The sequence below is a fragment of the Acipenser ruthenus genome, chromosome 25 (assembly GCF_902713425.1).
Source record: "Acipenser ruthenus chromosome 25, fAciRut3.2 maternal haplotype, whole genome shotgun sequence".
Lineage (NCBI taxonomy): Eukaryota > Metazoa > Chordata > Actinopteri > Acipenseriformes > Acipenseridae > Acipenser > Acipenser ruthenus.
The window spans coordinates 18272623-18295632 of NC_081213.1; the positions used below are offsets into that span (position 1 = coordinate 18272623).

Below are 23010 nucleotides of genomic sequence, written 5' to 3' on the forward strand. Positions count from 1 at the left end.
CTTTTATAAACACATTAAAAGGGCATATGAAATCATAATATGTGACATCGTCAATTATTTATGGCTCAAGTCCTTCATGAAAATAAAAGATAACGATTTCACAGACACAGAACTGTAATGAAATCATCTTTAAAATGATAAAACAAAGGGGACTCAAGAATTGTCTCTCTAGATTTCTTGTGTAACTGCTTTGCATTGAAACTGCAGTCCCTCAGACAGCAAGCAGGATGCATTAAAAGAGAGTTTAAGCCTCGAGTCAGGAAGGCTGGCTGGGTTGGCTTTTATGGAAGCCTCCACAGTTCACCAAATAAGTTTCAGTAGCCATATTAATATCTTGGACCCCCTGTGCAAGCAAGCTCCCGGGAATAATCAATGCCCATGACTTCCAAAGGCCCCTGTATCCAAGTTTCAAATGATTGTGTAGCATGAGAATGAGAAGGTAGTAGTGTATCATTTTAGACTTGTGATAAATTAGTTTGTTAGTTTATGTTTATTCCTAGTTTCTAAAAACATGAATATGCCTCCATATTAAAAAAAATATATTGTATATATATTATATATAGACACACACACACACACACACACACACACACACACACACACACACACACACACACAACTTATCTTATTTTGAAGACAGGCTTCAAGCACAATGATGTAATTTTATTTGACAAACCATCAAGTTATTATTTTCCATGAAGGTCTTAAAGTCAAACCAAGCAAGCTGGTAGGCAGTTTCAGTGTGGAGGAGACAGCATAGTAGTCTATATACAGTACAAATGGTTAACTGTTTTTGGAATAGTCACTTTAATGCCTTCCCACAATCAATACGTTGACGTCACCTGGATACTGCCTAAATGATTAATTAACAAATCAATCCAGATCTCGACAAAGAAGAGGTCAGCACTTCTATTCAGAAGAACAGCAACCCTCTCCATGCTTTTCTGAAGTGCTGTAAACCAAACTAGACAAATACAGGAAGGAAAACTTCTGAGGGTTCTGGCATGTGACCCCTGGTTCTGAATTGTTTGAGCATTTTCAAATACTGCCTTTTTTAAAAACATACCTTAACAGTTGGAAGTGAAAAGGCAACTCTATTTTGTTGCTGAGGTTAAGTCCAGTATCCACTTGGAGGAAATGGTTCCATTCCCAAGCCACAGAGAGTAGGAGGGAGGAAGGACTTGCAAGTGGTTTTTGAGGGCTGTTCTTCACAAAAGCCTCCCTCTTTAATCCTCCTTGTTTCCTTAACCTGTGCTGACTGATGCCAGGATCTGTGAAAATGTTTACAAAACTGCACTGCTAGACTTGAACCCGTGTGTTGTAGACTTGGCCCGTGTCCAAGATGTTTTCTTTGTTTCCAAATTAAATGTTTCTTTTTTTTTTTTTTTTTTTAAATGTAGTGTACTGTATTCTGGACCAATTCAAAACGACATTGTTAATGCAATGTTGCACGCCCTCCATTTAAATCACAAGCCAGAGCTCATGAATAAGTAACCAGCCAAGAAATACATTTGATTATCCTCATGAATTTGGGCCACACCAAAATACCAACTCAGATATCTTTTTTCCATGCTAGTATCTTGAATTGTTCGAAGATTAGTGCATAGCAAGAGAAGCAGAATCATTAAACTGGTGGTGCATGCTGCTTAATTTTATTAGTTAAAAATTAAACAAGATCGGAAATATTGTCACAGACAAGTCCGATATGCAAAAGCACTGGAACACAGCTTATTGAGGCTATTCAGAGTCCATTTCTGGTTAAGTTGCAGTTTCCAGCAGCTGTATTTAATTAGGAATTATGATATGACTGCTATGTCTTCGCTTTCAACTACATTAAATCCTGTTAACAAAGCCCTTCATTACAGTACAGCCTGTGTAACGCTGGACTAGGAAGACCTGTCTTCCAATGAAACTGGATTACAGGAGGCCTGTAATAAGGCTGAATGGAGAATGTAAAAGAATATAATCGCTTTTTTTTTTTAAGCCGGTAATTAGTGAAAACTATAGAAGCATAATTCCAATATAAAAATGGCATAGCACACAGAGATAAGCAAAGGCCATTCAGCTAAAGCCAGAGCAGCATTTCTCTGAAAAACAACCTGGGGGGCTACCTTGATAATGGTCTTCCACTGCAAATACTCCACTGTATCTAATGTGAACACCCTGTATTGGGTATCATTATAGATATTTTTCATTAAACCAAGCTGGAATTTCAAAGATAAACTTGGCCTTATTTTTAAACTCTTCAACTATTTAGCAATGAAGCAATGTTAATTCATATTTTAATGTATATGCCCTATCAAAAGAACAGCTTGAGAACCTCAAATATAATAATACAGTTTATTTTTAATGCCAAGAAGGGACTGTTGCTAAATTGAAGTTAGAGATGATCAGGGAAGAATGGGATCATATCGACTGGAGAATCGAGTTCTTAATTATTGAACAGAGTGTTTATATTTTAAACATTTAAATACTTTATCATAAGTCCCTGAACAAAAGAATACATTCATCAGCAAGCAGGAAGTAAGTCCATTCCTGTATAGCCGTCGGTATGTATTTGCAGTCGACATAATCCATTATCCTGTAGTCTTCAGCGCTGTGATTCAGAGACAGATGGACATGCCCTTCCCCAAATTCATGGGAAACCCAGAAGGGAAAAGCACGGTATTGTTTATTGGAATTCAAGGGTATCATTCAGACCCGACTTCAAAGGCTGGGGGGGCAGTCATCAGTGCGTCATCATTTTTCATTAATGTGGATCAGATTGTACAACAGGACAAAAAAGCTACTGCTTTGCCAATGCAGAACCCCTTCCATCCTAGTCTTTGACCCAAAAATATGTTGATTCAGGCAGAGTCAGTTTGCCAGTGTCATGGGCTTGTACTGTATTCACCTTCAGATGCAACTACTGATCCAATGACAAAGAGCTTCTTTCACACTTTGCACATAATAGCAAACACATATAAAAGAATGTAATTAAAAACCAAAAAAAACATGTTTATTTAAAAGAGCTGTAAATTGAGTGTGTCACAATACACCGTCAATGAAGCTTCTTATCCACTTAACGGATCACATACAGGTGGTCTAAAACAAATAAGCAGATGTCACTCAAACGTTTGAGGATCCACCTACTGTGGGGAGGTTACAGTATAACAGGTGATTAAACAGAATATATACATACAGATTCAAAACTAGACAGGTGGTCCAATGTGTATTTGTCTTATTTCTTCTATATTCTACCATGCTCGCTTGTTGCAGTAATTATTCCTGTAATAAAAATACTGCGAGTCTCACTCCAGTTTGAGCTGTTGTACTAGTAGGTCGGCATGTGAATTCAGATTCTTGTGACTGATGTTTCCTGTATTAAAAATACAGGTTACAGTGAATATTGTACACTGAACAGCTGGAATTGAGAAAATATTAGCAGGGATTTATTTTCTACTGTTAATTGTAATGCAAACACTGTTGTGTGGATATGAAATTTCTGAAAATCATAAAATATATCATACCTAGTCTCTACACGTACAAAATCACAGGAAAAACACATTGAATTCACCTTCACCCATGACTACACACATCTCCAACTAAGGCAGAATTGTATAATTAAACTGGATTATAAAAAGAGACTAATAAAAGAGAATTAGAAAAAAAAAGTACAAACCAGTACAAGCCATTTTTAACCTCTACATTGAATTTTCATTTATTGCCGGTCCTTCGGTTTGATGTTTCATATAAAATATAAAAGGTCATAAAAAGGTTTGAAATGCTGTACATGTTTTGGTGTGTTTATCAATCAAGTGTGTTTGTACACAGCCTTGCGGTCTCTTAATCAACTGACTGAGAAGCAGTGCGACCCTTACACAAGCATGCTATTGCAAACAATTCTATTGAAAAAAAAAAAGTTCTTAAATGACTAAGAACGTTCAAGCAAGGATTCTACTGAAAATGCATGCGGCAATAAGACTCTCATTACCTGGCAGTTTGAATCATTTCTGGTTTTACTTTGAGCTTAAATGAATTACACCTGAGCTGAGAAAATAAGGTGTTGAGAAGAAAAATGAAGGTGTGACCAAGCTTAGAAGCTCAAACTGCTTTGCAATGGGAGGCTTATGAAACCAGAAACTCAGTCTTGTGCCAATATCAGCATACAATGTACAATGCACAATGCATTCTGCAACCTGGCGTTGCACCACGGACAGCAAATCGCCTTAGTACATCACACCAAACACCAATATTTCCCCAGTAGCATAATTAATTCAGAGCATTCCATTCTGCCAAATTGGTTTCTCCCGTACTTCACATTCTGCAATTGGGTAACTTCCACCATTAAATTAATGACTGGGCTGTTCTGTCAAAGTCCCAGTTCAAACAGTGTCAATGGCACTTGTCTGCTGATTTTACCAACTTCAATTAGAAATCAATTCAATCCCAGTGGCAAAGGGAAACAAGGCTTTACATGTATTTTATTTCAGAATTATTTCAAATTCTCTCAAAAAAAGACAATAGATTTTTGTTATAGTTAAAGTTATAGTATATTCCCTGTCAATACAGTACTAACAGGTCATCAGAGTATAAAAAGGGAAATGGTTTCATAATAATAAATCATATATACAAAGGTAAAGTACCAAGTACCATTTATCTATTTTTCTTTTTGTCTGCAATATATCAAGTCTATAGAATAAAAAGCTAATCCTTAATTCTGTGCTTTGAATTTGAAGTCTTCATTTAGGCAATATATAACAAACCTTCCTGCATTGGAACCTCATTAGAAAAGGTTACCTAAGATGAAGATCTTATGAACAGAATTGTAAGAAATACTTGTGTAACGTATTTCAGTCTATAGGTCAGAGGCCAGAAGCTAAGCATGTCACTCCACTGCTATACTTGCCTCAAGGGCCCCATGTCTGAAACTGTGAAAACTAGTGCCAGCACATTAAGCTTATTTTAATTGTTCAGCTTCCATTCATTTCACATGACCTTTATACTACAATTACATTGACAGCCATACAAGCCGATTAAGGTTAGTATCCTAGTTTAGTTAGTTACTTCGTAGCATAACTTTTTAAATATATACCTGCAATTGCACTGTAGGTTTCCAATAAAATGGGCTTATTAAGACTCTGAAGTATAACAATACATTTACTGGGTTTGTCATTTCCTTGTGATAATTATTCAGAATGAGTTTGATGTCTCACCTAAAGCAGAGACCTTTTGTGGTGTTGAAAGCTAGTGTATTTTAAATACAGATCCAGCTGATAGGTATACAGTACTACAAGTATCCACAAAAAAAAAAAACATATATAATTGAAAAACAGATCCCACAGCGATCTGTTTTTTAATACGTGATATTTTTCACCCACACATTACACAGAACGTAAGGGTGTTGAGCCTTAGGCTAGCTTGCTAACACCATATCCTGGTCCTCAAGTACAGAATGGCAAACAATCAAAACCAGACAGCCAAATGTGAGAAATGTTACTGAGCCTTCCTTCACAGTTGCCACCCAAGTCAGTGAACTGGATTTACAGCCTACAGCCAGCCCTATGGAATTAATTCCTTCCTTTATTGCATCAAACAATGAAAGCAGATACACTGGAAGCACCACCCCAAGTACCATAAAACTCAAGGAAGCCAACACACAGCAGTCATCTAAACAGGAAATATTAAGAGTTATTAAATAATTTGGAGAATGTAACAATCTGTTGCTGCAGATGGAAAGGTGTTAAAATAATTCATTGTTAATCATTGCACAAATGGATATGTATTAAAACACAGAGGTTTAATTAAGATTAAGTTGTTTTCCTGGAGCTTATCTGCTAGTTCACCTTGAATACGGTGGAACACTTGAATTGTAACTTTCTCTGAAGTTCCGGGCTCAACTGTGTTTTTTGGCAGTCTAAATTACACAAGGCGAGCTGGTTTGATTGTTTCCAATTATGTTAACATGCGACAGTTTGTTAACCCCAGGGAGGCTGAACAAACAGGGATATAGATATAGATATATATATAGATATATGTTAAGGGTGAAACCCGGTGGTCTGGTGAATCTAGTTTTGCCCGGGCCAATCTAGTTTCGCCAAGGGCATCTGGGCAAATCCCGAAGTTACCACTTTTTTCCTGCACTCGTCCGCTTCCAATCGAGTGAATCTAGATTGGCCCATAACTTGATAAAGACGACTGGGCGAAACACGTTTTTTCAACAGTTTTCACTGAATTTCGGGGCTAGCCCGGGCGAGTCTAGTTTAGTCCAACATTTCAAAATCGATGCTGGGCAAATCCGGTTCGCCCATGCCATTAATTTGGGCGAGTCTAGTTTCACCCAATGCTTCAAAATCGATGCTCGAAGAGTATGAGAAAGTTTGCAATATTAAAAAGCCAAGTACGGTAGAGGCAGGTAAAGTCCCTTGTAGTGCAGTTACTGCCTCATCTATGAGGCATTGCTACTAGGCATACAAGTTGTGTGTTCAATGATGGGGAAATTTGTGCTTGAGCGCAACCTCTTCTGTATATTAATAAAAACTGCAAGCCCCTGTAACAGCGTTCCATTCGCCCTGGGAGACATGCTCATACGATGCTCCACAGTGGGAGTTCAGGGAGTGTTGACAAAGTCCTGAACCTTTGGCTGGATAGTCAGGGAGGGGGTGTTCTCTGAACATACATCTCTCGCTAGGGTCTGTCAGGGAACCTGCCAAGTTGTTGTACAGTTTCATTAAGAAGAAACTTGTGTGCAAAAGTCACATAAGGAAAAAGAGACAAATTACCATGCATCACTGACCTAGGAAGGTTGCAGTGTTTTTGTTTGAGGTCTGCAGGTGTAATTCTCTTCTACATGAAAAAACTATTTTATTTTTAAAAATGTACTTTTATTTATTTATTTTTTTTAAAGCAGGAAGAAATATTTAATGCTACACACTAATGTACTGCCTATCTGGGAACAATTAATTCTGGCACCACTTACCACGACAGATGGAGAAATTATCAGTGGATAGAGTAGTATTTTTTTTTTTTTTTTTAGTGCAAAGGAAAAAAAACAGACTTTGGTCAAGGTCTCATGAGAGCTTGTCTATCACAACTAAAAACAACTTGACGTGCTCATGATGTATTGTACCAAGATGCTGCATGGCTCTGCATGCAAAATAAAAATCAAAACCATTAACTTTAAAGTATGTGTTTTCTTTATTCTCTTCATTCATGACACCTGGACATTGCTAAACCAGTTGGAAAAAAAATGCAACCAAATTACTCTTCCTGCAAGACCATGTACTGTAAAAGGCAACCAGCATTTCTAAATAAATTAAAAGTCGTATAGAAGACAACAGAATGAGTGAGGTTTTAGGCAGCTTGAAAGTGTTTTTTCTATGTATAAGGACACAAGAAGCTTGCCTCTGTGAGACTTTGTGCATTGCACTTCAAGAGCTTTCAAGTCCGACTGCAGCACCCTTAGGAATTTACATGAGTACTTGACAATCATAACCCCAGTAAGGAATGCATAAATAGTGACTTCATGCCAACTACAAGAAAATGGCACATCTATTTAACCCACACTGACCGATAGAGAAAATGTTGTAGTAATAAAAACAAAATCTGCTTAGCAGTGTACTTATATAAGTGTGTCCCTACAAGTCAACTTAAAAAACAGAAGGAATTTGTAAACAGGCAGTGTGTGTCCTTTATCACACCCCCCCCCTCCCCCCCCCCCCCAGCTGCATCCCTGCTTGTTGTGAGACTCACTCAGGCTGGACTGACTGGGACAGACTGGGGAGTCAGCTGGAATTATCCACCCAGCTGCTGTCTTGTGAGCAGACTCAGCAGCAGCACAGCTGAGAGGAACAGCCGTCTTTCCTGCCTTGTTGTCAGAACTAACAGAAACAAATGCACTTCCCTGCAGGAGCACTGTACTCGGTATGCTAGATTGGCCCAGAGAGCGAACAGTGAAAAGTGACATTGGATTTTGACATTTGTTCTATCAAACAAACAAAAAACAGGAAGAGGATGGGAAACATGGTCCTGTTTTGCAGTTGCTAAAAATGCTTTGTGACCCCAGCATGAAGCAGCAAGGATGAAAATAATGGGTGAATGATTGATACCAAATATAACAGAGAAAATGAACATTATATATTAGAATTTTATGTCATTTCGTCAACTGTCCACAGCCACCCGGGCTGATGGCGAAGAAAGACTTTAGTGTGCCCTGTTGTAACAAATGGAAGGCTAATGGAAAGTAACACAGCAGTGTTCATCCTCTGGGTATCTACTGCAGTTCTCAATAATAGTTTGTCAGTTGAATAACTTTATTTAATCATTAGACCGACTGAATCGTTTATATTTATTTTTATTTATTTATTTTAATGAAATTCTGAGGCAAATGTCTAATTGTCTGAGATCTGATGTCAACTAATGTTAGACATGAAATAATATTGTTTGAACGTGTAAAAAAATATTTTCTACACAATCAAAACTAAACTAAGAAAATGTTTTCTTCCGAGTCAAATTGTCATTCATATTTCCAAAGAAGAAATACAAACTTTATTAATATTGCTATGATAAATTAGTTTTGTCACTGCGTTCTTCCTGAGTTTCAGGTTTATTTAACTGGGTGTCTTACCCATTTAAACTTAACTGTGATTATTAGTCTCTTGGACACCTGTCTTAACACAGTCGATACAACCAACCATCAGATGCAAACCTCCTGCAACAAAATACATATGGGCCAATTTGCATGGCATTTACACCAACTCTAAATGAATGGTTCATGGTGAATAAACCTTAAAAAAAGAAAGACAACTCATATTCTAGGACTGGTGCATTCATTAGTCAGAATATCAGTCCTAATCAATGCACTTGTATTGTATTCCAAATGCAGCTGCCTCCACCCAGGTGATTTCAGGTACAAATTAAATGAGAAAAAAAGCCATTTCAAGTCAGAAACTAGCATTGATTTTAGACAACAGTGGGACCATCTGTTATACTATTTGTGCTGTACAAGCTGAATGCTAGTTCCAAATCTCACAATGAGATCTTCATTGACTTTTTAATGAGATCACGTGCTATGAAGCTTTTAACCACTGCCTTTCCGATGGATGACAGTAAAGGCACTATTGCCTCCCAAAATACAGTACAGGTTGCACCATACCATGGCAAACCTGGAATCCCCCCTTATAGATATTTAATCATAAAAGAATGCGCTTGGACAAATATGTACCAACATTACTTTAAATTATATTGTAGATGACTGGGTTTGCCAAATGTAATTTTTACTGTAGTATACAAAAATAAGTGAAATAAATGTTTTGCATGTTTAGTGGTTTACTAGATATCATTTTATACTTTTTTAAATTTATTCCAGATTAATTAAAAGAAATATCCCTGTTCATAAGAGTCTTGTTTGCTAAATGTATCCTTCCAACTGTACATTTTTTTTCTAGATTTAGTGTTAATAAGTGCTCATTTTTTCTTTCACGTCCACATTTGAAGTGTGTGATACTGTTTTTTTTGTATTGTTTTTTTTTTTGGGGGGGGGGGGGCTGGAGAACTACAGTATTGGGAGGGGGGGTGAGGTCAGAAACAGTTGACAGTTGAGGATAAATACAGCTGCTCAACTCCCCTCACGCGATGTCTAACACAATATATATAAAAAAAAAAAAAAATATATATATATATATATATATATATATATATATATATATATATATATATATATATATGCACAAGCCAGAACTAGAATGCCAACAGTTGTTTTGCAAGTTCACTATACAGCTGTCACTTGGAATAGGTTAAGGGATTTCGTTACTGCCTCACAGCAGTCATTGTGGTTAAACGCCACACAGCTTCGTCCACATTATCCAGCACTTGTTACCAACACAGCAAAGACTGCTGAGTGTGCAAGGTTCCAAGAATGAAAGACAGAAGTGCCTTTGTGCAGCACAGGCTCGCTCGTCTGTCAGGTTTCTTATCACTAGAGAATCAAAGACGTATGAAATATGGGGAACATTTTATTGTTTACTGTAGACACAATTTCACCCTACTTTACAGTAATGCTAAGATATGTATTTAATGAATTAAGAATTCTATAAAAGTGGTTTAAACAGTCATTGCTCCAGGGCAAATGAATGGGTGGGACAGGCAGGCTGGGCCCAGTTACTGTAGGGTGATTAGCATAAGCAATATAGCTTTGTTAGTCATAATGTACAGATAAACTGAAACATCAAACTCAGGTTTGTAATTAATCTCTAAACCTTTAAACAGCAAGTCATCAAGCCTGAAAATGCTACCCATGTCTTATTTCATCCTCGATTTAGATGCACAAACTGCCTTGGGGGACATAATCCAGGGAAGATTAATGTACTATACAAGACTACATTTAGCATAAATGTTACATACAACTCGCTCAATAAAGTCCTCAATAGCTGCTGACCTCCCTATGCTCTTCAATGACTGCTAACCACAATTTTGGACGTCATTTCAGTCCTAGCTGAACTCATGTCAACTTTTCGAAAATATTGTGTTTACTTGTAAAACCATCACAAAAAAGAAAAAATGTCAGTGCTTACAGATTCTTGACAAATGTTTTCTCCTGCAAAGATTTAGTATGAACAGACAAGATCATGTGGTCATGAACCAGAAACTCACTGTAATCTTCATCTCAAAGGCTGCTTCCCTGCCAGAACTTAAGCTTCTAGCCACAGTGTTCATTTCCATCCTCCTCCCCGAGGTATTTTTATTACCTTCCTTTGTGTACACTGCTCTCTCTCTCTCTCTCTCTGTCTCTCTATTGTTGCAGAAGCCCATCACTTCTTTTGTCAACACTGGGATACTCACAGTAGGTACATTACTTTCCACTCTGTGCCACTCGCTTTTTCACCACATTTGTGAAAAAAACAGTTACAGAGAATTCAAAGTAAAATATGCAAATACGGTTACTGGAGCTTCATTAAAATAAAACGGAATTTGGCAACAGTTCATTTCTGCAAATATACCCTAGGGTACAGTAGTTCCATGAAGGGCAAAACAACTTCTATAGTGAATAAGCTCATCCCCCACAAATACTGTCTAATATATTTCAATAATAATTTTGATCATAATTTAAAAATATATTACAGGGGGTTACTCTAATATATTTAAAAGAGAGAACACGTTCAAACTGAGCTCCAAATCTGGCCTGACATATTTATTGATTCCAGTTAATCGTAATTTAGGTCACAAAATTGACTTCATGTGCCCCAAGTTTTGCAGCCCGGGGAGTACAGAGGCCTCTTCACTGGGCACATATTGTCTATGTGGGGGCCATATATTCTGTAACATTCCCTTTTTGAGTCACCCTGTCTACACATTTAATTGTATCAATAATCTTTGATGCAATACCCTTCATTGACACAGGTAATACAGGCATGAGGGGTAGGATGGAGATTGCATAATAAATCATCCTTCTGTCAGCAGCCTCCCCAGAAACTATCAGATATCAAATGAGACAGCATTCTCTGCTTCCTGCTGCCCTCCTCTCCTCTCCCCAGCCAGATACAAGCTCTCAGAATGGCTTCTCCGCCACACTGACTGATCCACAGGTACGCTCAAGGAGAAACAGCACATCCACACTCAAAAGATCCAGGGGGCAGGGTTACAGGACAGAGGAGACTGCAGAGAGGGCTGGGGCTGGGCTGTATGTGTCTGGAATGAGGCTCCAGTATAAAGGCATTCGTTTACCTTTAAATAACCTGAACATTTAAAACTATAGGGATTTAAAACTGTAGGAATATTTGTAATCAAATCAGAAAACCACAAGACCACCTCTTATTAAGTATTAAGAAAACATCTAGGTCTTCAATATCCGGAAACCAAAGTCACATGATCTGAATATGGCAGCAATCTTAGGTCACAAATCAAGGGTATTTTACCTAATAATTTACATAAAACAGAATCTAAATTGGTTTATAAGATATTAGCAGTTGAATGGACTGCGGCAAGCCTGGCGGTGACTGGTTTACAAAAACCTTCACAGGAATACTTAACTTGTCATAATGCTATGTCATTTTACTCTTGGGAGTTGGCTCTTTTGCTCCTGACCTCTCAACTCTAAAATGAAACAGCTGATGACTTGTGAGTACAAGAGTTCTTAGTGAAGGGATAACATTGTACTGTTACATCTGACAAATACTTACCAATGAAAACTCCCATTATATACCGAGTATTCTTAAATTTCTTGTATAATACATGCTACGATATGTTCACACATTAGGCAAGTAAAATCAGAAAAGTGACCACAAAAACAAGTTTGGATAAAACAGGTATTAATATATTGATCTCATTCAAAGTGTTCATTTAATCTAATTGGACTTTTATACAGTACTTCTATTACAGGATTGTGGAAGATTTATAACACAGTCTTATACATTAATAAGAATAAATCAATAAAAGCATTTTGTGCTGATGTGGACCGAAAGAATTAGGCAAGTTACAATCCGTGCTAAAAGCACATCAATAGACTTCAGCTTAACATTTCATTGAGATTCACGCAGTCCGGCACAGTGCAAAATGCATTTATAAATAAATAAGTGAATAAAATAAATTTAAAAACATGGACCATGTAAAATACTAATTGCTGGGAAGCATTCTGAAAAGTTCTTGCATCCTTAATGTGTTAGTATCGGATCTACCATGGTCCCCTGAGCAGTCCCTAATGATGGATAATTCTCTCACTGCTCAAACATTCAGAAAACCCCACTAGGTTTGTCTACTGAAGGATGTGAAAGACGTAAAATAAAGATGAATCACAATCATGTTTTAATGAAAAGGGAACGTCTGCTCACACCAAGTACCATACGGCCACCGATTCCTCCCTCCCCTTTCCGCAGGCCACTAGCTGAGGAGCCGTTTCTGAAAAAAAAAACTGCAATTTCTATCTCAATGCAGTGCAAGCGAGACAGACACTCGATGAAATGCGATGCCAATCACCATGTGTCACTTCAAAAATCAGCTATTGATTTTTCCTCCTCATCTCTGCAGAGCTAGCACACCGCAAAAGCCAGGGCTGGATCTCCCCCCTCCCCTCTCCTCCTCTACGCTGCAAGGTCTAACTTCTACTGGGTTTCACATCAAAAGAAAAAGTGTTTGTGCCACATTCATTAACATGCTGCACACAGCATCAGTCAAAACTCACTGTAAAAAGTCCTTTATATGCATCAGTATACAGGCACTGTAGCTCAACGAATGCCACCTTTAGAAATTACATCAGAAACAGGCTTCAATGGACTCTAGGATAACCAGGAACTCTTGGATAACTAGGAACTAGTTTTAATGAAAAATACTGTAGAGGCTAAATAACCCACAAACTAATGATATAATTAGTGTGCTTTTGCATGCAACACATTAACAGCAAGTCTGTGAATGCCTGGTGTATATTCATTTTAATGATTGTGGGACAACTAACAAGATAATTGAGGGATAAATTCACTGTATGAGCTGCATGTTGTGCACCAGGGCTCAAACTACTCATCAGTTTCCTCAATGCACATGCAAGCCAAAACGGCAACATCTGCATGCATACTATCCATCATGCCAACACCACATGATGCCATTTCTCGCTGTCACGCATCACGTAATCATGAGCCGTCATGTACACAACATGATAATGTAATTGGAATCTGATGGATGACAACACAGACTGATGCCATTAGCACTGCAATACGGTTCTCTAAAGTGTGTGGAATACTTTTGTCAGAAATTACAGATCAGAACGTAAGTTAATAGTGTGTATTTAAAAAAAAAAAAAATAATAATTATATATATTGTAAAAGATTCGCACCCACTGGGGTTCGTTGCCCCTTTAAGAATAGACCCGGCACACAGAAATGGATTTTTTCCAAGCGCGTTTGCGCTATTTTTTTAATAAACAGGAAACAAACAAAATACACAAAATCAAAAATAAACACCTAGCTCCTCTTGGAGCGCTAACTAAACTTTCAGGAATCCCCTTCCTAACACGGGACAGCTAAGCTGTTTACCCGTCCTTCCTAAACACACTGGCTTTGTTACCGCACTTACTTTCTCTTCCTTTGGCTACTCGGAGACAGCACACCTCTACTGCCTCCTTCCACTCAGCAGCCCCGAGCAGACTGCTTGCACTCCTTTTAAACTCCCGCACCTGAGTCTAATTCCTTAATAGCCCAGGTGCGGATGATAATTAATAATCAAACAATTAAAGCAAACAATAAGCAAATCAATTGAAACAATAAAGCAATACAAATCAAACAAAAAGGTGCATTTCCACATGTTTTTTTTTTTCTTGCAGGGAGGTTAACCCCCTCCCTGCCGTCTCTCACAACCCGCTATATTACACATCCCCCCCCCTTGTCTTTCCAAGACACCGGCCATGAGACGGCCACCTCCTCCCCTAAAACACAACCACCCACGTCCACGTCCTGGGTCAGCCAGGTAGGGACCGCGCACCGGCGACGAGGGACCCCACCGGTTTGTCAGGGGCGACCGGCACGACAACCGGGGCACTGGAGGCTGCAGTAGCGGGCAGAGGTCTGCAGCTGGGACCCAGTGCAGCGACGTCCGGTCAGCAAGGGGGAGCGACGTAGCGACCAGGGGGAGCGTACGCGACGTCTGGGAGCAGCACAGCGACGTCTTAATGTCCGGGAGGAGCGGAGCAGGGGACCAGGTGGAGAACTGTGCCCGATCCTGCCGACTCCTGGGCTCCAGGCCAAGTGAAGGGAGGTCCAGGCTAACCGACAGGGTGTCCAGGAGCAAGGGGTAAGGGACTGGACGCAGCGACGCCGGACTGGACCGTAGGGGTGGTGGTCGGGGCTGTGGTGGAGGTACGCTTTTCACCTCCTCCCTAGGCTCCGGAAGCGGCAGCTCCTCCCCTCTGGGCTCTGGCAACGGCAGCTCCTCCCCTCTGGGCTCCGGCAGCGGCAGCTCCTCCCCTCTGGGCTCCGGCAGCGGCAGCTGCTCCCCTCTGGGCTCCGGCAGCGGCAGCTCCTCCCCTCTGGGCTCCGGCAGCGGCAGCTCCTCCCCTCTGGGCTCCGGCAGCGGCAGCTCCTCCCCTCTGGGCTCCGGCAGCGGCAGCTCCTCCCCTCTGGGCTCCGGCAGCGGCAGCTCCTCCCCTCTGGGCTCCGGCAGCGGCAGCTCCTCCCCTCTGGGCTCTGGAAGCGGCGGCTCCTCCCCTCTGGGCTCTGGCAGCGGCGGCTCCTCCCCTCTGGGCTCCGGCAGCAGCAGCTCCTCCCCCTCTGGCTCTCGGGACGGTAGCTCCACCCCCTCTGGCTCTCGGGGACGGCAGCTCCCACTTTTGTAGCAGCCGCTCCAGTTCCGTTGGCTCCCGCTCTTGTATTATCAACGGGGCCCCGCCCAGCTCCTGTCTCTGCCTCTCCATCTTTCTTAATCTGCTCCACCTGAGCAGCGGTGTTTTTATTGAACATCTCAATTAATTCTTTAAAATCCATTTGGGTCTCCAGGGGCGCCCACAATCGCTGCCACCAAATGTAAAAGATTCGCACCCACTTGGGTTCGTTGCCCCTTTAAGAATAGACCCGGCACACAGAAATGGATTTTTTCCAAGCGCGTTTGCGCTATTTTTTTAATAAACAGGAAACAAACAAAATACACAAAATCAAAAATAAACACCTAGCTCCTCTTGGAGCGCTAACTAAACTTTCAGGAATCCCCTTCCTAACACGGGACAGCTAAGCTGTTTACCCGTCCTTCCTAAACACACTGGCTTTGTTACCGCACTTACTTTCTCTTCCTTTGGCTACTCGGAGACAGCACACCTCTACTGCCTCCTTCCACTCAGCAGCCCCGAGCAGACTGCTTGCACTCCTTTTAAACTCCCGCACCTGAGTCTAATTCCTTAATAGCCCAGGTGCGGATGATAATTAATAATCAAACAATTAAAGCAAACAATAAGCAAATCAATTGAAACAATAAAGCAATACAAATCAAACAAAAAGGTGCATTTCCACATGTTTTTTTTTTCTTGCAGGGAGGTTAACCCCCTCCCTGCCGTCTCTCACAACCCGCTATATTACAATATATATATATATATATATATATGTTGTGTGTAGAGTAACCTTGATGGATATTACCATGATGATGCAACTAACTACAGTATATGCATTAGCTTTCATTATATATAATGCAATAGGACAGGGACAGGAATATTTCTACACCCCCTTAGTGTAAAGAAAGTTCTTTGAACATCAATGTCATTATGCACTGCTTTCACTCAAGCACACTAATTATGGGACTCAATATAGTGGGTTTCGTTACCAAATTTACCATCAAACCAAACAACTGCATGCCCTAAGCAGGAGGTCATTCCCATAGCCAGAAACATGAGGATGTGCCCATGCTCCTTTCCTACCTTTTTCATTTTCCCACTCCTCGTCCCTGCAAAGGCGACAGTGTTTCCTCTGTAGTCATAAGCTGCCACTGAAGTCATTCCGTCTTCTTTGTCGATAAACAAGGGTATTCCTTCAATGGTGCTTGTCCCACCCAGTGGCTGATTAAAATCCTGCCCACAGAAATTGTCATCAATCTGCAAGGGCTGCAAAAGACAGAGAGGGGAGAAATCATTTAAAACCGATTTGCAACAGTTTTACATTTCATTAGCATTGTCCACAGCACAATGCTCCCAAGAAATCCAATTAATTTATTTATCTGCGATAGGCATATATGTTCACGTGCCAGTAGATAACCGTACACACATGGACATATGTAACAAGGAGATAACTGTCACCCAGATTAGCACAGATTTTCTATTGAAATTTGAAACACTGCTAATTGTATGGGGATCAGCGAATTCATTTGGATAAGCCATTACTACAATATTGGCTAATCAAATCACCAAAAAAGCAATTTGTTCTTTGTAAATATCTATATGTGCCAAGCACAAGTATGCATTGTGGTGCTTCATGGAAAAGAGAAACTGGTTTGGGTATTTAACAGCAGAGAGGTTATTTGTAGAATCTGTAACTTATAAAAAGTCAGTTGTGAAACAAGGCACGCACTGGTTGTCTACTGAAGTGCATGTGGTGAGAGCTCCAAGATTTAAAACATGCAAGTTTCTTTCACAAGGTTAATCCAAGAAATTGCTCAGACAGCGAGTCATATTAGAAGCTGTCACAAAAAAAACTGCACACATGTTGCATTACCATCAGAGGAGTATTAACCAGGGCTTACATCCATTGGCATAACAGTCTCAAATCCCTAACTGAATCAAAGGGAATTATTATTTATTTTTAACTCAGGAAAGGGACTCAGGAGACAATTTCAAACTTCTTGCCAGCAGTCAACACTACCCCATCTGACCATTTCACTAATGTTGGGTCCCATTGTTTGTAACAGAGGAAGAGAATGGGGTGGGAGGTCAGAGAGAAAGTCTAGAAAACAAAAGCATATGTTGCAAAATAAAGGACTTGTGAGAAAGTGCTTTTTAATCTGTTAAAAGATGACCGCATTTAGAGGTGTCTCCCCCTAGGATGGCCGTGCTGGGCAAACAGAAGGCCCTCATTAGTAGTTACAAGGACAACCCCCCCACCACCACCACCACTTCCACTCACATGGCCTCTGTTGCTGACAGACGACAATCATATTTCAAACAGCATGAGGTTGGAGCAGAGACCCTGGCCCCCAAGCTGGGAGGAGTGCTCTGACCTAATGAGAATACATAAAAAAGCCATGGAATGCAACTAGGGAATTGCATCTAAAACCTGGTGGTGAGCTGAAAACTGAACCAAAAGAGAGACTCTGGTTGAAAGGCAGCAATTACTACATTTGCCCTGGAGGACAAAGCCACGTGTTTCTTTAAACAAAGAAATGGAGCTTGCCGTCTATATAGATTCAAGTGCAATGCCATTTATGGGTGTATAAAATGCTTATGTACCAGACAAAACTGTGGATGAACAGAAAAGAAAACATCACATAGGCTTTAATAAGGGACAGTCCTAATAGATTCTAAACACTTCTTGCAAACACGGAAATTATAAAGCCAGTTTAGGGATTGTGCGTTCATCTATTCTAGGATATCAAAGTGGTAGTGGTGGGACTGGAAATCCAATCACTTTCAAGCATTCCCTGGCTGTTTTATACATCGACCCATTTGAAGAACGTCAAAGCTTCTGTATTCCTCAGGTTTCCCAAAGCACTGCAATACAGAGTTTTCCCCAAGGGCCAGTTTCACAAACCACTTCAAGGAAGCTGTTTTTAAAATCCAGTTTATTTCTGTAGTTCAAAATAAATTGAAAAGATAAGGAAACATTTATTTAAATTATTTATACCATATAATATTGTAATTGTATTTGCTATATACTGTATAATCTCCAGAACAATTTTCTCGTTGGACAAAATATTATTTGTTAACTCAGATAACAACCTAGCTTGGCTACCTAATCAATTCATGCTACCTTCGCTGGATTCCTGGAAACTACTGCGTCACTCAAGGAAATTGTTAAAATGTTTAATGAGGCATTATTGATGATTTTCCGGTTAGTTTGCTTACCCCTCACCCCCCACAATGACACACAATATGTGAGAGAGACTTGCTGGACAATCTGCAATCTGCAGACTCCAGAAGACTGCCCAGCTTCCACCTCTGCAGGGCAGCTGTTATCCCAGGATCTTATCTCTACACTATCTCATTGATTGAAGTGGTAAAGAATCCTGCCTTAACCCCATGCGCTACTGAAAAGGCACTGTCAGTCAGTCACTGTTGGGAGGGTTTGAAATATATTGTTTTTTTTCTTAAAATAGTAGGCCTCTTGGAGCTTCCAGAGAAGCTCAATTAAATTAATATTAGCTCTTGTGCAGAAATTGTTTATAGCAAGATAATACTGACATGCATTATTTTTGGTGCAGGTACCAGGAATATACTTGGGTGCTACGCTGTACCAGTATTCATCTTGAGGCAGAGGAACCTTGGATAAATCAAACAGAAATATTTAGTTCAGTATACAGGTTTCACTGCAATTCAAAGAATGGCTGACTTCCTTTCCTGGGCACTAAATAAAATTCAGGTAGCTGCCATTTCATTACAAGATAGTAATTGGATGAAGTTGACAGTGTACTTGTTTAAGATGCAATAGAAGCAAGGCATTGGTCTATATGTATAAGAGTTATACATATCTGCATCCTGTTTCCTTTTTACACAAGGCAGGGGACAGGGACTGGTCAGTAGGAACAGATCTTCATTTCCATTGCCCTGTACCTGGTTTCCAATTTATAGAAGGACAGGAAACCACAGCGAATCTGACTTGCACGCTCTAGTATCATTAACTCTAACCCATGGCCTGTAGCTGATCTGAACTGAAAGGGACCACCAGACCATTAGCCAGACAAAATAAATCCTCCCGAAGCAAGAGAGGTGCATTTTCTTCAAAACTTTAGGACAGGAAGGGCTGGACATTCATCAGGTCACAGGTAAAGTGTATTAAAGTGTTTCACTGTTTTAACTGCATCTGAAATAGATCTGCTCCTGATATGTGACAGCAGCTACCAGTGCAATAAAAATCTCTTTTTTTTATGGCATGCTAATGCTGGTTTTAACTTTGAATTAATTGCTGTTCTAAGCCTGTAACTGAAGCGGATAGTGAGCTCAGCCCTGCTCTGGTGACAGGGAACCTCTGTAAATGCAACTTGCATTTCAGCAGGCTTTACCTGTGTAAATATTTGAAGAAATGAATACGCTTGCAAGCCGCAGCTCACACACAAGTGGGAATTAAAGCCGATTATCTCTGGAGTTGCAGGTTTGTTTATGTGATCGTTTGCGGTTTCATTAAATAAAGCATCTGTTACTGTGTCAGACTGACAGAGGAATTTGGTTTACTGTTCTATCTACAGAGCAGGCAAGGCACAAGTGAAACTATGCTGTCCCTAAATAGTTTGCTCATAATTAAGTTGTAACAATTTAAAAGTGTACAAGAAACAGAACTTCCCTTCCCAGGTTGTATGACCTTGAAGAGGTCCTTCATAACTATTGCTGCAAAATGTGTGCCAACATTATCTGTCTCAAAGAGCACTACAGTGACAGGGATAGTTCTAGGGATTAATAAAACTGGTCCCTCTAGACAAGTGCTTTTAAACAGGTAACCTTTACTATTTTGACAGAACTTTAGCAAATACCATTGTCTAAAACTTCAAAGTGGTCAGCACAGTAATTGTGTTGCCTGCAAAAAAATGGTTAATTAAAACCATCTGCAGGCTCAGTAAGACTCTTAGCAACAATGGCCCTCCCATCAGAAAAGCGCCTGTCTGAAATCTCCTGTAATTGCAGCAATCTTTGGACATTATTGATTAATCAGCAGTTTCTGTACTTGCATTTTATTACTTTCCTCCAGAGAATTTAATCTTTTTGGAGATTCTCATAATGCTTGCTGTAATTGCCTCCCTCGGTAACACTAGCTGTTTAAATATAGCAAAATAGCTGTCTTGAAATGTATTACAAGTCAGTAATAGAACCAAGAGGTTTTAGGTGACAAATCCCAAGAGTGAAACACAGGTATTTCATGACCTTTGCCAACATACCATTTTTACGTACCTTTTTTAAAATTTATTTTCTGTAATATATAAACATGTAACAGGGCGAGCAGCCCTGTACAGTATTTGTTTATTTTATTTTAGAACAGGGTCCCCCTCCGCCCGTGTTATTTTGTGTTTGTTTGTTTGTGTGTTTATTTATTGTGTTTAGGACGGCGAAGCGCCGCGGATATTATTATTGATGTATTTGTAACGGTGTAGCCGTGTTTGTTTTTATTATTAAACTCGTGCAGAAGGTGGCCATCTCCCAAATTAATTCGGTGATTTAATTTGTTGCTAATCGCAAGATGGTCACCTGTATAAAAAGTCTGCAGCTCTCCAGTAGGAGCGAGAGCAACGAGAGAGAGAGAGAGAGAAAAAGCTCTAAGTCCAGGAACAGTGACGGCTACAGCTCAGCCTGACCTGGACCAGTTATTGTATTTCTTTTTTGTGTTCGTGATTTGTTTTTTGTTTAACTGTTTATTTTGCTCGGTGAGCGCAGGTTTCTCTTTTTGTTAAAACATTTGGTTTATTTTTGTTGTATTTTGAATAAAGACGACGCAAACGTCATTTCACGCTACCTGCGGTATCCTTTTACAGTTCCTGCTTCTGGCCTGACGTCATCACACACGCCATCCTGTCACAGACAGCATTTAAATATTTGTAATGGCAGTGCCTCACACACTGTCCACACGTACAGAAAGATACTAAATAGTTCAAATTTCACATACGGAGTCACAGATCTCTTAATGGGTATACTCAAGAATTCTAGTTCGGAGAGGGGTTATCTTTCCTAGACTTTTGTACTAGTGTTCAGTGTTAAGTTATTCAAGTGGTCGTGGCTCTACAGGTGTCATTTTAAAGGACGTTTCAGGAAATGTGCTGCAGTTCAGTATACTGAATGAATATTTATGAGTTGCTATATATAAGGATGCACTTGTGATATTTGAACACATTAGTGATATTTGAACTAAAGAAAGTTTGGAAACTGCTCCAGACAATTAACCTGCCTCCTAGCTAGTGAGACACAGTCCCTTATGGCAAATTAATGAGCAGAAAGGGATACCCATACGATTCTGTGAAGCACCACAAGCATGCAAGCTCCTTACAGAAGTATTACAATAAATCTCAAGCTCCAGCTTCTGTGTGAATACCATTTATTTCTCTGCATTAGCAGTTTTATCCAGTGCAATTGCAATTACACTATAAAATGTCATTTGTATTTGTTTTTGAGGGGGTGTCCCTTGGAAGAACAAACGGAGCATTAGTGCAATACATGGAGGTTTGGCAATAAACAAATGGTGTCTGCCAAGACTGTGTCTATTCACAGCTCCTAAAATAAAAAGGAATCTATGTAATCCAGATCCATCACCTAAACTCGGATGGTTTGCAAAGCAGCATTTCTGGCAACGGACACATCGCAAGTATGTTATAGCTGTCCAACACAAGAAACAAGAATAAATGTTTAAAAAGCGCAGCTTAGAACTTCACCTACAATGCCAGTATATGTGTGTTTTAATACTACACAAAACATGTCATCCACATAAAAGGACAACAGTTTACGACAGTCGCTGCCATCTTTAGTGGCACACATGGAGTGGGGAAGAATTAAAGTAAAATAAAGTTGACCCCCCCCCCCCCCCCCATATCTGGAAATCTGTCTGCATTGTTTTAGTTTCTAGCTTACAGCAGCTACACCCATACTGTGATTCAAAAGCATGCAAGATGAACACACCACTTAACTAACTACTCCAGCCATCAAAAGAGCTTTTGTCTTTCAGGAAACGCTGTGATGCGCTCTTGCGTGCAGCAGATATTACATTTAAATCAATTTAACAATAAGATTACTGGCGTGCTTCCAGGTTAAGATTCTGTTTACTCATGATAGGATACTAGTGTCAAATCCACTTTGAAGAGCTGCTGTTTATAAATCGAGAGAACCATGATCAAGTAGTGTACAAGACATAGTAGAACAGATGGAGTTCAACAGCACTATCCATAAACAACAGGCAATGAGGCCCTATTTCCTGTAACTGATAACATGTCAGATAATCCAAAAACTGTATTTGACTATAACAAGGCAAAGATACCTGGCACATAACTGTGTTTTTTTTTTTCTGTTAACATAAACATTCAGCTTCTTAAATTACACATCTTGATAACAGGTTATCAAGAACCAGCTACCAACCTCATGGAAGTTGGTTTTAAGTGATACAGCATTTTTGTCTGACTCTCAAACTTCTTTCTAACCATTACAAGAGCAGTTCAAGGACAAAGCCTGAATGATGGATCAAGCTGTACTTTTGGGTGACCAAAAGGTTTAAAGCAAGCTACATCTATAACTGAACACATCTTAAATAAACAAACAATAAAAAAGTGTCTGGGGTGTACTCAATAATCACTCTGGAATTCTGAAGGCATTTTCACTAATCCCCATGTCTGTGTTTAAGAGAGAGGAGAAGCAAGGGGGATTCTCTGAACCATGAAATCACTCTATATTAT

The 23010-nt window shown here is 39.8% G+C and overlaps 1 protein-coding gene across 2 annotated transcripts in view; it reads right to left on the bottom strand.

Moving 5' to 3' along the window:
• The window catches only part of LOC117413995 (plexin-A1-like), a 205551-nt gene that overhangs the window by 146810 nt on the left and 35731 nt on the right, over nucleotides 1-23010 (bottom strand). For both annotated transcript variants that reach the window (XM_058999470.1, XM_058999471.1), the window contains exon 3: nucleotides 16361-16543. In XM_058999470.1, the coding sequence (XP_058855453.1) occupies nucleotides 16361-16543 (183 nt within the window). The remainder of the gene's footprint in view (nucleotides 1-16360; nucleotides 16544-23010) is intronic.